The following is a 14,803-nucleotide window of genomic DNA, read 5'->3' as shown; positions in this document are numbered from 1 at the left end:
CTAATACAACGTAGCACTGAATGGAATGAGCTCATCATTACAATCGTATCTTTGTAATTAAATGAATTTATTTATTTCAAGCTTAGAATACAAGACCTATGCTACTCGTATTGGCTATAATATCAAGACTCTACCATCAGTTCGGAAAGCAGATCTACGGAGAAGAGCAAGAAGCTCAGCAGTTGCTCTTTTAAACGAAAAACAAAATGTAAATCTGCACGTAAACCTTTACACACATCGCTTTTGATCGCGATGAAAAGGCAGCTTTAACGCTGACGTCATTTTCAGTGCCAACGTCACCAGAGTCATCGCGTCTGCGTATTCTACAAACGAACCGGACACATACGTAGTTGATAGCTAGCAAATTACGGCATTGACAATGCTGAGTGTTCGCCGGACGGTTACATTACACAGACGTGCTCTGGCTTCACTCCACAACAGTATAACGTATCGAACACGCGGGGACGACCATTCAGCATTTAAACGCCGGAAAATCATTTTCCAATTAGTTATCTCGTTTCTACCTCGTATATGTTGAGTTTTCTCAGAACAGTCTGCAACATGAAGCCACCGACGAGCGTGAGTACTTTTTTTTTGTAACCTTATTCCATCATGTGGTGACTGAAACTTGATTAGTTTTTAGTGGGTGATTACTGATTAGTTTATAATTTATTTTCACTGAAATGAAAATTTTGCCTAGATACTAAAGTTAGGACCTGTAACTAAATTGTAATAGTAAAATAGGTACGATGTACTTACCTATTTTAAATGTTTGTTTGCTTGTCAATTAGGTATATGGAATTAGATTGAACAAGGGATGAGATAACTTAAAATTTAATAACCCCTGACACCAAAACCTCTATAAGTAAACTAGAAAAGAGCTGATAACTTTCAAACGGCTGAACCGATTTTCTTCGATTATAGCTAAAAACACTCTCGATCAAGCCACCTTTCAAACAAAAAAAAACTAAATTAAAATCGGTTCATTAGTTTAGGAGCTACAATGCCACAGACAGATACACAGATACAAACGTCAAACTTATAACACCCCTCTTTTTGGGTCGGGGGTTAAAAAAAGAGGTATTGATAGACAAGCAGACTGAAAACGAAATGATCCTCCTTTTGAGGTTTGGGGCCCTAAAAAAATGTTGTTTTAAGGTAATTACGAATTATAGCTATCTAGGTATTGCGATTTATTTTGTGACCTGACTGGCCTTAGTGTAGATATGAGTCGATCCTCCGAAAATTGTTTTTGCTACCTAAATTGATGATGAAAGTTTTTTGCGAATGAAAGTGGGACGATGACCTTGTTGCTCTTTTATTTTTATAACCTACTGTTGCTTGATTTTGCTGTATTTTTACTTTTATGACCTAACAGCTGATGGCCGCGATTATGTCCGCGTGGATTTAGGTTTTGAAAACCCCCGTGGGAACTACGATTTAACGAGGTAAAATAGACTATCTGTGCCTATGTCTCTCGGCGTCAAGTAATTTACACATGTATATTTTTTGTCTTTGTAGGGTTCCGTACCCGAAAGGTGCCAATGGGTCCCTATAACTAAACCTCCGCTGGCTGTCCGTCCGTTCATCCGTCTGTCTGTCAACCGGCCATGTCTCGTGAACCATAATAGGTAGAGAGTTGATTCTCAGAATTCAATTGCCGCTATAACAACAACTAATAACAAGTATAAATTAAAAATTTATAATACCCCCGACAAGTGAACGTTACAGTAGCTAGAAAAGACCTGATAACTTTCAAACGGCTGAACCGATTTTCTTGGATTATAGCTAGAACTCTCTCGATCAAGCCACCTTTCAAACAAAAAAAAAAACGATATTAAAATAAGTTCATTAGTTTAGGAGCTACGATGCCACAGACAGAGACATAGATACACACGTCAAACTTATAACAGCCCTCTTTTTGGGTCGGGGGTTAAAAAAAATTAAAAATTGCCGCCATGAAAATTGAAAGGTGTTATTTCTTATAGTTGTTACGATGGTACGGAACCCTTCGTGTGCTGTCCGGCTCGCACTTGACTGATTTTTATTTTTGTACGTAGTGCCTACTTACCTACCTAATTAAGTGACTCTACCTAATTTTAATCTGATAAGTAGGTATTTTTTTGCGATTTCTGATGTTAAAGACACATCCAAGGCTCTGTCGCTTACAAAGTTAAACTACCCACAATTCCTCAAGCGAAGTGGGCAAATTGATCGCACCGGTCACCGAAATAGCCTGCACACATGGCCGACTGCAATCAAAATTGCGACTGTTAACTGATTGATGCTCAACGTGATACAACACCTTACCTACCTATTGATATCTTCTTCTTCTTGTTCTTCTTCTTCATTCTTATTATCCTTATTTATCCATTGTTGGACATAGGCACCAATGTTAGGACGGGGTGTTTCGGCGTTGGAGAAACAAACACGAAGTTTACATGAACACCCCGTTTATTTAATGTCTTGTTCACACAGTCACTCGGATACTTGGCTTATACTGCGCGTGGGACCCTTTTATCCTCCACCAAGTTTTTCTCGCAAGCTTGGTGATGTCGTCGGCCCAACGGGATGGCTGTCCTCCGTTTCTTTTTCCGGTGCGAGGCCTCCAGACTCCAGTTCAGTAGCAAACGAATCTATCGGTCATATTCTGTGGTCCTAGTTCTATAGACATGCCCTACCCATTTCTATTTCGACCTGGACACTTTCAAATTTACATATTAATATTTAGGTAATAATTATATCTTAATATTTCTGCAATGAAGGTGACCAACGCCACCCATGAAGGTCCCATTCCTTCATGGGTGGCGGTAATCACTTAACATCAAGTGACTCACCTGCTCGTTTGTTCGCAATTTTTTATAAGTAAAAATGATTTTAACATACACCTACCCATTTGACTCTTCCTCCTCTCTAGGACTCTACCAAATATCAAAATAATCTGATTTACTTTACGATGCCCTTTGAGGCTGGCCTTCATTTCGTGAGCTAATCGTTTTGTTATCTTTCTTGTCATATAAAACTTAGATTTAAGATAATGCTTAGGTTGGTTTTAAATACACATCGAATTAAATTAAAGCCGCAACAACCATTCTGATAAAAAAAAAGCATAGATGAATGTCAAGGGCTCGTAGACCTGCTTCCTAGTCGGACACAGAGTAGATACAGACAGATGATCGTGAGACAACCTTCAGAAGTCTTAAATTTTGGAATGATTGCGTAGTACCTACCTACTATTCTCACAAATTAGTCGATACTTTAATTTATTTCATAAACTGGACCTTTTCAAGTAAAGATTTTTATATAAACCTGTGAGGATGATACTGCCATTGTCGCAAATAAAATAACCATTAGCCTACGTTGTCGTATTAGTTTACAAATTGCGAAAAACCAAATTAAATTTGAATTTCGCAGGCAGGCCGGTCTCATGACCCTTAAGTAAATCTATACTAATCTATACTAATAAATAAAATTGGAGTGTCTGTCTGTAATTTCGAAATAACTACCTCATATTAAGCTCATATGGTTATTTGAACGATACCATAACTGAATCACACGTTTTTAAAATTTTTGTCTGTCTGTCTGTCTGTCTGTCTGTCTGTCTGTCTGTCTGTCTGTCTGTCTGTCTGTCTGTCTGTCTGTTTGAAAAGGCTAATCTTTGGAACGGCTGAACCGATTTTGACGGGACTTTCACAGGCAAGTAGAGGATTGACCAGGGCGTAAAATAAGCTACTTTTTTAACCGACTTTTAAAAAGGAAGTTGTGTTTTTCTACCTATGTACACCGAAATCTCCGAGATTTCTGAACCGATTTGCGTCATTTCTTTTTTAATCGATAGAGGAACTTTGCGACATTGTTTCATAAAAAATTTGGAGTCCAACTCCTCAATCCTGATGCTGCAGGGGATCTGACCAATCCACGCGCGCGAAGCTGCGGGCATCAGCTAGTATTTAATATAGCTTATAACAAGTAGTTATAGATTTAGTGTATGGGTAAGTAGCATAAAGTTAAGAGCGCCACCTCGCCAACAAACTGGCCCACCAGTTTGGCGGGATACAAAATGTTAAAGACAGATAAAATTATTGTGAATAAATAAATTAAAAAAATAAAGTCCGCCAACCGGTTGCCTTATAGAGATCGCTAATATGCGATAAGGCCGCCTTTTGTATCCTACTTCTGTCTGTGTTTTGTGTTGTTTTTACTTTTTAACCCCCGACCCAAAAAGAGGGGTGTTATAAGTTTGACGTGTGTATCTGTGTATCTGTGTATCTGTGTGTCTGTGTATCTGTGTGTCTGTGTATCTGTGTATCTGTGTATCTGTGTATCTGTCTGTGGCATCGTAGCGCCTAAACGAATGAACCGATTTTAATTTAGTTTTTTTTGTTTGAAAGGTGGCTTGATCGAGAGTGTTCTTAGCTATAATCCAAAAAAATTGGTGCAGCCGTTTAAGAGTTATCAGCTCTTTTCTAGTTTTCTTGTATAAAAGAAGGTTACATAACCGTTAGGTTCTTAATATTATGTCAATTGACAAATGTCAAGCTGTCAAGATGGACGTTGCCTTGATACATAATTATTTATTTGAAAATGATGTTTTGGAAAACTCTGATACTTTGGATCGTAGGCGCGGAATAGTCCAAGAAAATCGGTTCAGCCGTTTGAAAGTTATCAGGTCTTTTCGGTCTTTTCTAGTTACTGTAACTTCACTTGTCGGGGGTGTTATAAATTTTTAATTTACACTTGTCTTATATTAGATTCTTCGTCCGCGTGGATTTATTTTTAAGAATCCCGTGGAAGCTCTTTGATTTTCCAAAATAAAACTACGTATCCTGTCACTCTCAAGGTCTTTGATTATGTACCTACTTATGCAAAAAAATTACGTTAATCCATTGCAACATTTGTTTATTGGTTTGTTCTGTACCTAATCATGATGGACAAAGCAATAAACCAACAAACAAACACACTGTCGCATTCATTATATGAGTAGTGATGGGTACCTAGAGTCTAGAGTCTAGACCTATAGACAAGAGTTTAAATAAAACTGCCATGGAGTTTTTTTTTCTCTCGTCTGGCTTTACAAAGATTAGCCAATGTCAAGTTTATAGTTATTTGTAACAAGTTAGGAAAACTATACAAGTATGGACCCCGTCTGTGCCGGTGCTCGCCGACATACGCACGGCACCCCCCTTAGAGCGCCTTCCAGTCAGTTTTAACAAAAAAAAGGCAGAGCACGCTCGTCAGCTAACACCAACACAGACGAAGTCTCCCATGGAGTTAGTTTAGACGGTATCAGTCTTTACCACCAGATGACCAGACCAATATAAGTTTTATTCACACGAGTTTCTCGTGCAAGATAAGACGATGTTACGCAATTCGTTTATTTATGAACCTTTATTTGCCAAATAATGATACGCTTTCTGTAACTTGTGGGTCTTGATAATAACAATGAAACGCAATTTCCACTATCAATGACCTTTAGATAGTTTCCAATTGAGCTATTGAAGTTCAAGTCATGATAGCAGGGATCCGTATTCCGTTGTTTAGATGACAATGCTTTCTTATCATTTTCTTATTTGTCATTGTTTGGTGTCATTGCTGATAATTAATATAATTAGCACAATATGGGGTTGGTATCTTCAAAGATACTAAACTTAATTTAAATTTTAAGAAGGCACATTATTATAATTTTTTGTAATATTTACAATCTATTTTAAATCATTTGTGCATTTGATAGAGATTGTTGGTTGAATCAAATCTAACATTTTGTTACTAAGTAGGTATAGGACATAAGTAGCTGATATAAAAAAATTACAGTACAGGGCTTTCTTATAGTTTGTTTTCTATTAATAGTACGAGTAGAAGAAGGATCTGTACAATTAGTAGGTATAGGTATTATAACTAAGTATTTTTGCGATCAGGGACAGCAAAAATATCAGATTTTCTGTTTCAACCAAAATCTTATAAAAATGAATAGGTAATATATGAATAATTGCAAAGCATACCTAATTAGTAATCAGTTAATTACCTAGGCCTAGCAATTATAATTTTAATTGCTAAGCCTACGCTTATTATTTATTACAGGTGCTAAGCATGGCCTTAGCAATTAGGTAGGTAGGTATAGGCAGTTATCTATATCTATACTAATAAATAAAATTGGAGTGTCTGTCTGTAATTTCGAAATAACTACCGCATATTAAGGTCATATGGTTATTTGAACGATACTATAACTGAATGACACGTTTTTAAAATTTTTGTCTGTCTGTCTGTCTGTCTGTCTGTCTGTCTGTCTGTCTGTCTGTCTGTCTGTTTGAAAAGGCTAATCTTGGAAACGGCTGAACCGATTTTGACGGGATTTTCACAGACAAGTAGAGAATTGACCAGGGAGTAACATAGGCTACTTTTTTAATCGACTTTCAAAAAGGGAGTTGTGTTTTTCTACCTATGTACACCGAAATCTCCGAGATTTCTGAACCGATTTGCGTCATTTCTTTTTTAATCGATAGAGGAACTTTGCGACATTGTTTCATAAAAAATTTGGAGTCCAACTCCTCAATCCTGATGCTGCAGGGGATCTGACCAATCCACGCGGGCGAAGCTGCGGGCATCAGCTAGTTAATGATATAACTCTAATTATTGTTATTTATTTGCCAGTAGATGATACCATGACGATACCGCAACTTTGTCCGCGTGGATTTAGGTTTCAAAAATCCCGTGGAAAGCTTTTAATTTTCCGGGATAAATGTAGCCAGCCTATAACCTATCCGTCTTTGAGATGCAAGCTATCTCAGTGCCTTTCGTGGGCCGTAAAAAGGGGACAGACGGACAGACACACATTCACATTTAATAATAATAATGGATTTTGTTTGTTGCAGACCACACTCCTCCAGACACACATTCACATTTAATAATAATAATGGATTTTGTTTGTTGCAGACCACACTCCTCCACGATGTGGATATACCCACGAAGAAGGCCACATTCGGAATGGGTTGTTTTTGGTCGAACGATTCTCTGTTCGGCGCGAGGCTCGGCATCATTCGCACTAGAGTCGGCTATGCTGGGGGCACCACAAAGAGCCCACATTATAGAAACATGTGAGTATCATTTAATAGGTAACATTCTGACTCGGTAGGTACTGGGTACTGGGTAGGTACCTACCTACTGATTTTACCAACCAATTGATGCGCTTACATGGGCAATTTTTAAGCAATTGTTACACGTATAAATATCTTCCAGCTGACCATGACCACCAAACGCTATTATAAATAAGTAGGTAGGTACAAATCAAATCTTCATTCGTACCTAGGTAAATTTTAAACTCCCGTGCTGCGCAAGGAAGTTCTTTGTCTAGAATAAAACGCTGACAGATCGATACGGCTCAAGGCTAAGATTTTATTTTAGTCAGCGTCGTAGGTAGGTACTTACCTATCTTATCTAGTTATGAGTTTGAAAAATTTATTTTTGGTAGGATCACTAAGTAGGTATGACATGAGGTGTAAGTTTGCGTAAGAATCTCTGTCTAAGAATATTATTGTATGAATTAAGAATTGTATGAATTAATGAATTGTACCTACGAGTTTATGAATTTGAAATTAGAATTTAATAAAATAAATCACGTTACGATTTTTTTTAAACAGTGTACCTACTTGCCTATTACCTAATTTCTAACTGTGGCATTTAATAGTAAGTACCTAGGTACCCAAAGAGAACAATAACATACAACAAGTGTAAATTAAAAATTTATAACACCCCCGACGATCCAAAGTATTTGAGTTTTCCAAAACATCATTTTCAAATAAATAATTATGTATTTAGGCAACGTCTACCTTGACAGCTTGACATTTGTCTATTGACATAATATTATGAACCTAACGGTTATCTAACCTTCTTTTCTACAAGAAAACTAGAAAAGAGCTGATAACTCTTAAACGGCTGAACCAATTTTTTTAGATTATAGCTAAGAACACTCGATCAAGTCACCTTTCAAACAAAAAAAAACTAAATTAAAATCGGTTCATTCGTTTAGGCGCTACGATGCCACAGACAGATACACAGATACACAGATACACAGACACACAGATACACAGATACACACGTCAAACTTATAACACCCCTCTTTTTGGGTCGGGGGTTACAAAGAATAATTAATAACTTAACTACTTATAACTATATTTAACATAATGCGAAAAATATCTTCAGCGCAGGACGAATAATACTCGTACAAACCTTATAGCTATTAAAAACAGTGAAAAAATGCACGTGATATGAAAGTTACCTATCTCGTATCTAGATACCTTATCAACTCATAGCTTAGATAATAATGATAGTAATTACTCTTATATTCATCTACCTAAGTATAATAAAAATGTTAAAATTAAAATTAAAACCACCGATCATTTTGAAATTTTTACTATTTTTGTTGACGAAGTGGCAATAGAAATCGACATTCTGTAAACATTTCAACTCTCTATCTATTACGGTTCACGAGATACAATCCGCTATGGACAGACAAACGGACGGACAGCGGAGGCTTAGTAATAGGGCCCTGTTGACACCTTCAGGAACGGAACCCTAAAAATGAAATAAATCCAAAAGATTTAAATTAGGTATCTACCTTCGACAAATTCACGAACATTTCCTTGAGTTATCGAATTACAAGTCAACGATGACCAAGCATTGAATGATGAGATGATTCATGATAATATTGTAATTTTATCATTTGTAATAATAAACGTATCAAATTAAAATTACGCAACGACTTCTTGCCTTCATTCTTGAATAAATGATAAATCATTAATTGTAGAGTTCTAATTAGTAAACAATTAATTAATACATCCCACCAGCTGTTACCTATAGATAAATTATTATGTAATTTTAATTATAACTTAATGTGTATTTTCATCATTGTCATATTGAATTTAAATAAATGCAATGTATGTTATGGTTGCTTGTGAGGCTATAAAAATTGATTTCTTTGTGTAGAAACTATTGTATGTAATTATTTATGTGCTACAAAGTATGTTTTAGAAAGCACGTTTCAGACATTTCACACAAAATTTATGGTGATCATGTCACAAAATTTATTGTTCTATTTTACTTGGGTGTTAGTTAGGTAACTATAAAGGTATATCTATTTTCACTTTTTTTTTAAATTATGGGCTTTAAAAAATTGCACAAGTTATAGAAAACGAAGCGTTGTTATATTTTTCATTCCCATTGGTTTTCCATTTTAATTTAAACAAAAATTATTATGTCTCTAGAGACCTATGATGGGCTTTTTAATCGAAATAAAGGTAATATTATTCAATTATTATTAAGTAACCATCATTTGGAAACAATGCAGCTGAAAATTATCTGAAATACCTATCTAGGTAGGTACACATTTTATTTCTTACGCAATTGATACGTTGCAATTTTACCTGTGAATTGATTTCTAGTTTATTCAGAACGACGTGACACGTGTTTTATTTTACACCGACTAGCTCCTGCTAGCTGCCTACTGGATAATATGTACCTTACCTATTAAGTACCTATAGTATCCGACAGGTTGAGATGGCAATCGGGGTATGAGGCAGGGGACACCCCGCGCACCCGCATGTCACCCGCGCTATCCCGCACCGGATAAGCGCGGAGGCTGTGCGGGTATGAGGGCCTCGTACGAGGCATTCCTCGTAGTTCTCTATACTTAGTAGGTACCTAACTGACTTACCTCTTTCTACTAATTTACAGTGGCGACCACACAGAAGTCATAGAGCTAGATTTCGACCCAAAGTCTGTCACATATGAGGAGTTGCTGGACATGTTCTGGGCGAACCACGAGTATGGACTCACCACCAAACTAAAAAGACAGGTAGGTACATCTCTCGTTATGTTAACCTACCTATCTCCTTCCTAGAGGTTTCTAACATTAAATAAAATAGCTTTATTTTCCTTTCTTATTAATTTTTTAATTTAAAATTTAAAATTTTAATTTGTATCTATATGTACCTATCTATAAATAGATACATATAGATACAAATTTTTAAACTTATTTAAACTTACTTATTTTTATTAATAACAATTAATATCAAGAAAACGTTCTTAAATACTTGTTGAAAGAACCGCTTTGAGCGGTGAAAGCCTCGTCCAACCTTTTCCATGACTCTCTATTTTTTGCCGCTCTACACCAACATTAAAATGCACATAATTAAAGAGCTCCTAATGTGTGATGGAAGACTCCCACTAGGTGGACAGACCACATCAAACGTATCGCAGGGAGCCGCTGGATTTCGGCGGCGCAAGACCGTGGCGTGTGGAAGTCCCTACAAGAGACCATGTCCAGCGGTGGACGTCTATCGGTTGACGACGATGATGATGAATGCGTGGTTTTTTTTTTATAAAAGAATATTAGCCATGCTAATCATGACTAATACTCGCCTTTCCCCTCCAATTAAGCGTAAAGCTTGCGCCAAGAGTGGGTACGACTATCGTTCAACAACGGGTGCAGGGGTTTGAACCGCAACCTTTCGGAATTCAGTCCGCTCCTCAACCGTTGAGCTATCGAGGCTTTCTGAAGTTTGACAGAACAGACGTTTACAGAACACTTTGTCAAGATCTAATGTCTTATTACGATTATGTCGCTTTTTCATTCCACACGCTCGTAATAGACATTCAAGAAACAATGCGAACTCAAATAGATTTATCTATTAATAAAAACTATTTCAACACAATGGAACAATCTAATCCAAGATAATTGTAATATTTTAAACCCTATAAAAATATTGACGTCTATCTCTATGGTCCACATAGAATGATGGTGATAGTGCTAGTCTGATGGTGCTAGTGATATCATCAAAGAATCTACCCTCATATCCTGCTTTGTATTCTTTTTGCGTTATATAAGATTTTAATTGTCATTGAATAATAAAATTACCTAATTAAAAAAAACCATTTTGAGATTTAGAAATTCTGGTGGGGTCCCAGGTCCTCTTGTTTACACCTCTATTTAGAATACATTAGATTTTGGAATTATAACCAACTATCTGTACGATGATTTACATGCAGGTTTCCTCACCTGCATGTTTGAGAGTTATCTTCTCCATAATGTTCTCAAAGTTGTGTGAAGTCTGCCAATCCGCACTTGGACAGTGTGGTGGACTGGTGGACTAGTAAAAACCTATTCCTAGCATTGGGCCCGCGATGGATTGACGATGATAATGATGAGGTATTTACCTAGGATGAATTAAAAGCCCGAAATGCGAAAAAGGGAAGTGGTGCCTGAGTAGATATTTCGAAATTTCTAGCGATATATTGGGAATTTCCAATGTTTTTTTCGCAGTTTTTTAATTTTTAAACTTTTGTAATTTCCAGTACCAATCCATGATCCTTTATCACGACGAAGAGCAGCGGGAGGCGGCTGAGGCGTCACACAAATCCATGCAAGTTCAATGCAATGGAAATCTTAGAACAGAAATAGCACCGGCTGGCACTTTCTATCCAGCAGAAGAGTAAGTTTACCTGTCTTACTCTTTATTTAGATGTACACCACAATATCACAGTATAAGGAAAGACATAGTATTTCGATGCCTTTGATCCCGTGGTAAATGATGACCTCAACAGCGGCTGTCCTACAGGACATGGGTTGCAGAATCATGACTCTGCAATACGAGTATATCTAGGTCCCGGAATTACTGGGGCCTTGTCGGGTCACTCCCTTACCGCACGATTGCTCTAGGCGTCTGGTAGGTAATAACATACCATCCTTACTCTGTGACAATATTATACCAATATTTCCAGAGCTAAGAAAAATGATTACCTATTGCAAAAAGGAAAGCCTAATCAATAAGGCCTACCTAATCAAATTCTTCTTGTTGCGTTTGGTAAATTAATTCGTATGTCGCAACTATTACGAGATTATGAATTCTTAATAAATATGAGTTGTGTTGGTATTTAAGCTCATTCAAAATTGATTTCCAAAGTTGCACTAGGCCACGACCAACGATCCTGTTTTGTAGTAGCCTCACAGCTGTACATAGCAACAATGTATGAATATTTAAATTTGCTGCACATAAACTGACTGTCGATATTACAATAATTATGTCAGGGTTGGAGCCTTAAAGTATCAGTTGTATCAATTAACCTCCACCTAATATCATTGGTATTCCTTACAATACCTACATATATAATAACTAAATAAATAATCAATACACGCAATGCGCTATGGAGCAAGCTATGTTGATATCTGATACCTACCCGGTTACTCGCCCGGATTAAAATCCGGAACGAGGAAATTCGCAGAAGAACAAAAGAGACTGATAGCTCAAAGCATTAGCAAGCAGGCCATGTCTGTCGCAAAACCGACGGCCGATGGAGTAGAGACGTGTTCTAGAGTGGAGACCACGTACCGGTAAGCACATCGTAGGAAGACCTCCAGCCCGCTGAACCGATAACCTGAAAAAGAGAAAGCGGGTGGATGAGGCGGTTGACCGGCTTGGTGACGCACTCTTAAAACGTCGTATGTCCAGCAGTGGACGTATAAAGATTGATGAATGAAATTGAAAGCTCTGTCCGATCGATCTGCTCTCCCGAGATTTCGCAACCTGGAAATTTCTTGTTTTCTTTCTCCAAAAAGTTTCCCTTTGAACAATAACCTTGGAAACCAGAATTGAAGTGAGTATGCGTCTTGCAGTTTTCAGGTGGTCTTGTTTCAATAAATGACTTTGATTGTCTGATTGAAATGCATTCGGAGTGTGATCGATTTGATCTTTTAAGATCAATATGATGGCTTCAATTTTACATTAAATGGCCTTGGGAAGGTATTGAACTACTTTTTTAATTGATATTTCCAATCTTCATATTGCTAAATCTTCGCAATTTGGGTTTAGGGCAATTATATTTCTGCATAATTGGGAGGGTACCTTCGGACCTTTTGCAACTTTAGCTTCGCAACCCGTTGAGCTGTCCTCTCTCTAACTCTATAACTCTGGTTCTCCTACATATCTCGTCTCGTCGCCGCACTAGATCGCTTGCCTTTGCAACACGATGGACGTCGAAACTGTGCGCTATTGCATACTTACCGACAAAATAGGGAGCGATGGGCGTGAACGAGGAACATGCGAGTAACGTGGCCACACTACGTCTATGCCTCCGTTCCTCGCTTCTTTCCATGCCATACGGGCAGTGTGTGGACGGGGGGTTAGACCATGTGTTTAGCGAGCAAAGCTACGAGTTATTCAATAAGCGAATAGACAACTTCTTTATGTTTGATTGGCTTTTAGTAGCCGTTACTTGCCTTGAACTTTAGAAACTTGTTAACCAAATCTAAGGCTTGTTATCTTTATTTGCAGTTATCACCAAAAATACAGGTTGCAGGGGCACAAGGATCTGTGCCGAAGTCTGGGCCTCGACTCCTCAAAACTGCAGACCTCACACTTAGCAGCTAGACTGAACGGCTATTTAGTAGGAGTTGGTGGCAAAACCCAGTTTGAACAAGAAGTGGCCCGTTTGGGCTTAAGCGAGAAACAGGCTGAATATGTACGACGTGAATTGGAACGCAATGAAGGTGGTGGACTTGCGTGCTGAAGTTTCAACACCTCGGAATACATTCATTCTTTCGAAATTGCCAACTAGGTACATAAGCTAATCGGTATATAATTTCAAAGCAAATTATTTTTGTATTATGGCGGAATTAATGTAATCGTAGGGTCAACATAGGGTTGCGCTAAATGGTGATGAGTATTTTCAAAACAATCGTTTTCTCCGACCTCTACGCACAAAGCAATTTTTTATTGGTGTGAACGAGTAGGAGAAAAGGGTATTCCAAAAATAGTTGACAGTTTCGAAAGTACCTAGATAAGTAGGTACATTAATTCAAAAAAAAAAAATTAGAAAGATAGTGGCTGCGGACTGGCGACAGAAATGAAAACTTAAAACCTACGATATAGCTAACACTAGGTACTTACCCAATTTTTGGGGTTGCGTGCCTTAAAAGGAAAAATGAACCTTTATAGGATCCTTTTGGTGTCTGTCTGTCTGTCTGTCCGTCCGTCCGTCCGTCGCGTCGGTCAAGAAAATCTATAGAGTACTTCCCGTTGACCTAGAATCATGAAATTTGGCAGGTAGGTCTTATAGCACAAGTAGTGGAATAAATCCGTAAACCGTGAATTTGGGTTACATCATTTAAAAAAAATTAAAATGTTTAAATTTTCAAAGTAAGATACTATAGATATACCAAGTGGGGTATCATATGAAAGGGCTTTACCTGTACATTCTCAAAAAAAAAAAAAAAATTCAAAATTCAAAATATTTTTATTCAATTAGACTTTTACAAGTTCTTTTGAATCGTCAAAAGCAAGTACCACTGGTTTGGAATGCCTTTCCAGGCAAGCCTTTCTAAAACAGATTTTCATTTATTTTTATGCACAATAGTTTTTGATTTACCGCGAAAAATGTCGGAAGAAATACCCGAGTACGGAACCCTCGGTGCACGAGTCTGACTCACACTTGGCCGGTTTTTTGTTTTTTGAATTTTCTAATTAATTGGTAGTAAGTATCAAAAATTATAGATACCTACTCTATATTAAGTATATAGCTAGGTAGGTAATCGCCCGTCGTGCTTTTGAAGAAGTTTTCTGTGTGTGAAGTGAACTGGACCTTCATATTATACGCCTGTGATTGCTTTAGGTATTATTACCTAATGATCTTATTATATTTTTGTCATCATTAACATGTGTGTAACTGTTACGTAATTGCCGTTACAAGATATTTTCTTTTTATCCTACATTATTAAATCAAGAGCGATTGTTTTTCTTTAAGCGGCAGATATTAT

General features: G+C 37.3%; 1 protein-coding gene across 1 annotated transcript; it reads left to right on the top strand.

The window, feature by feature from the left end:
* Positions 1-368: 368 nt before the first annotated feature.
* Positions 369-13,846, top strand: LOC123868320 (peptide methionine sulfoxide reductase). Its single transcript, XM_045910795.1, has 5 exons — positions 369-579; positions 6,931-7,091; positions 9,727-9,847; positions 11,347-11,483; positions 13,323-13,846. Exons 1-5 carry the CDS (start codon positions 532-534, stop codon positions 13,555-13,557), a joined length of 702 nt encoding a protein of 233 aa, XP_045766751.1. The 5' UTR covers positions 369-531; the 3' UTR covers positions 13,558-13,846.
* The last annotated feature ends 957 nt before the right edge of the window (positions 13,847-14,803 follow it).

The sequence above is a fragment of the Maniola jurtina genome, chromosome 9, assembly GCF_905333055.1.
Source record: "Maniola jurtina chromosome 9, ilManJurt1.1, whole genome shotgun sequence".
NCBI classification, from domain to species: domain Eukaryota; kingdom Metazoa; phylum Arthropoda; class Insecta; order Lepidoptera; family Nymphalidae; genus Maniola; species Maniola jurtina.
This window is presented reverse-complemented; position numbering and strand designations above follow the sequence as displayed.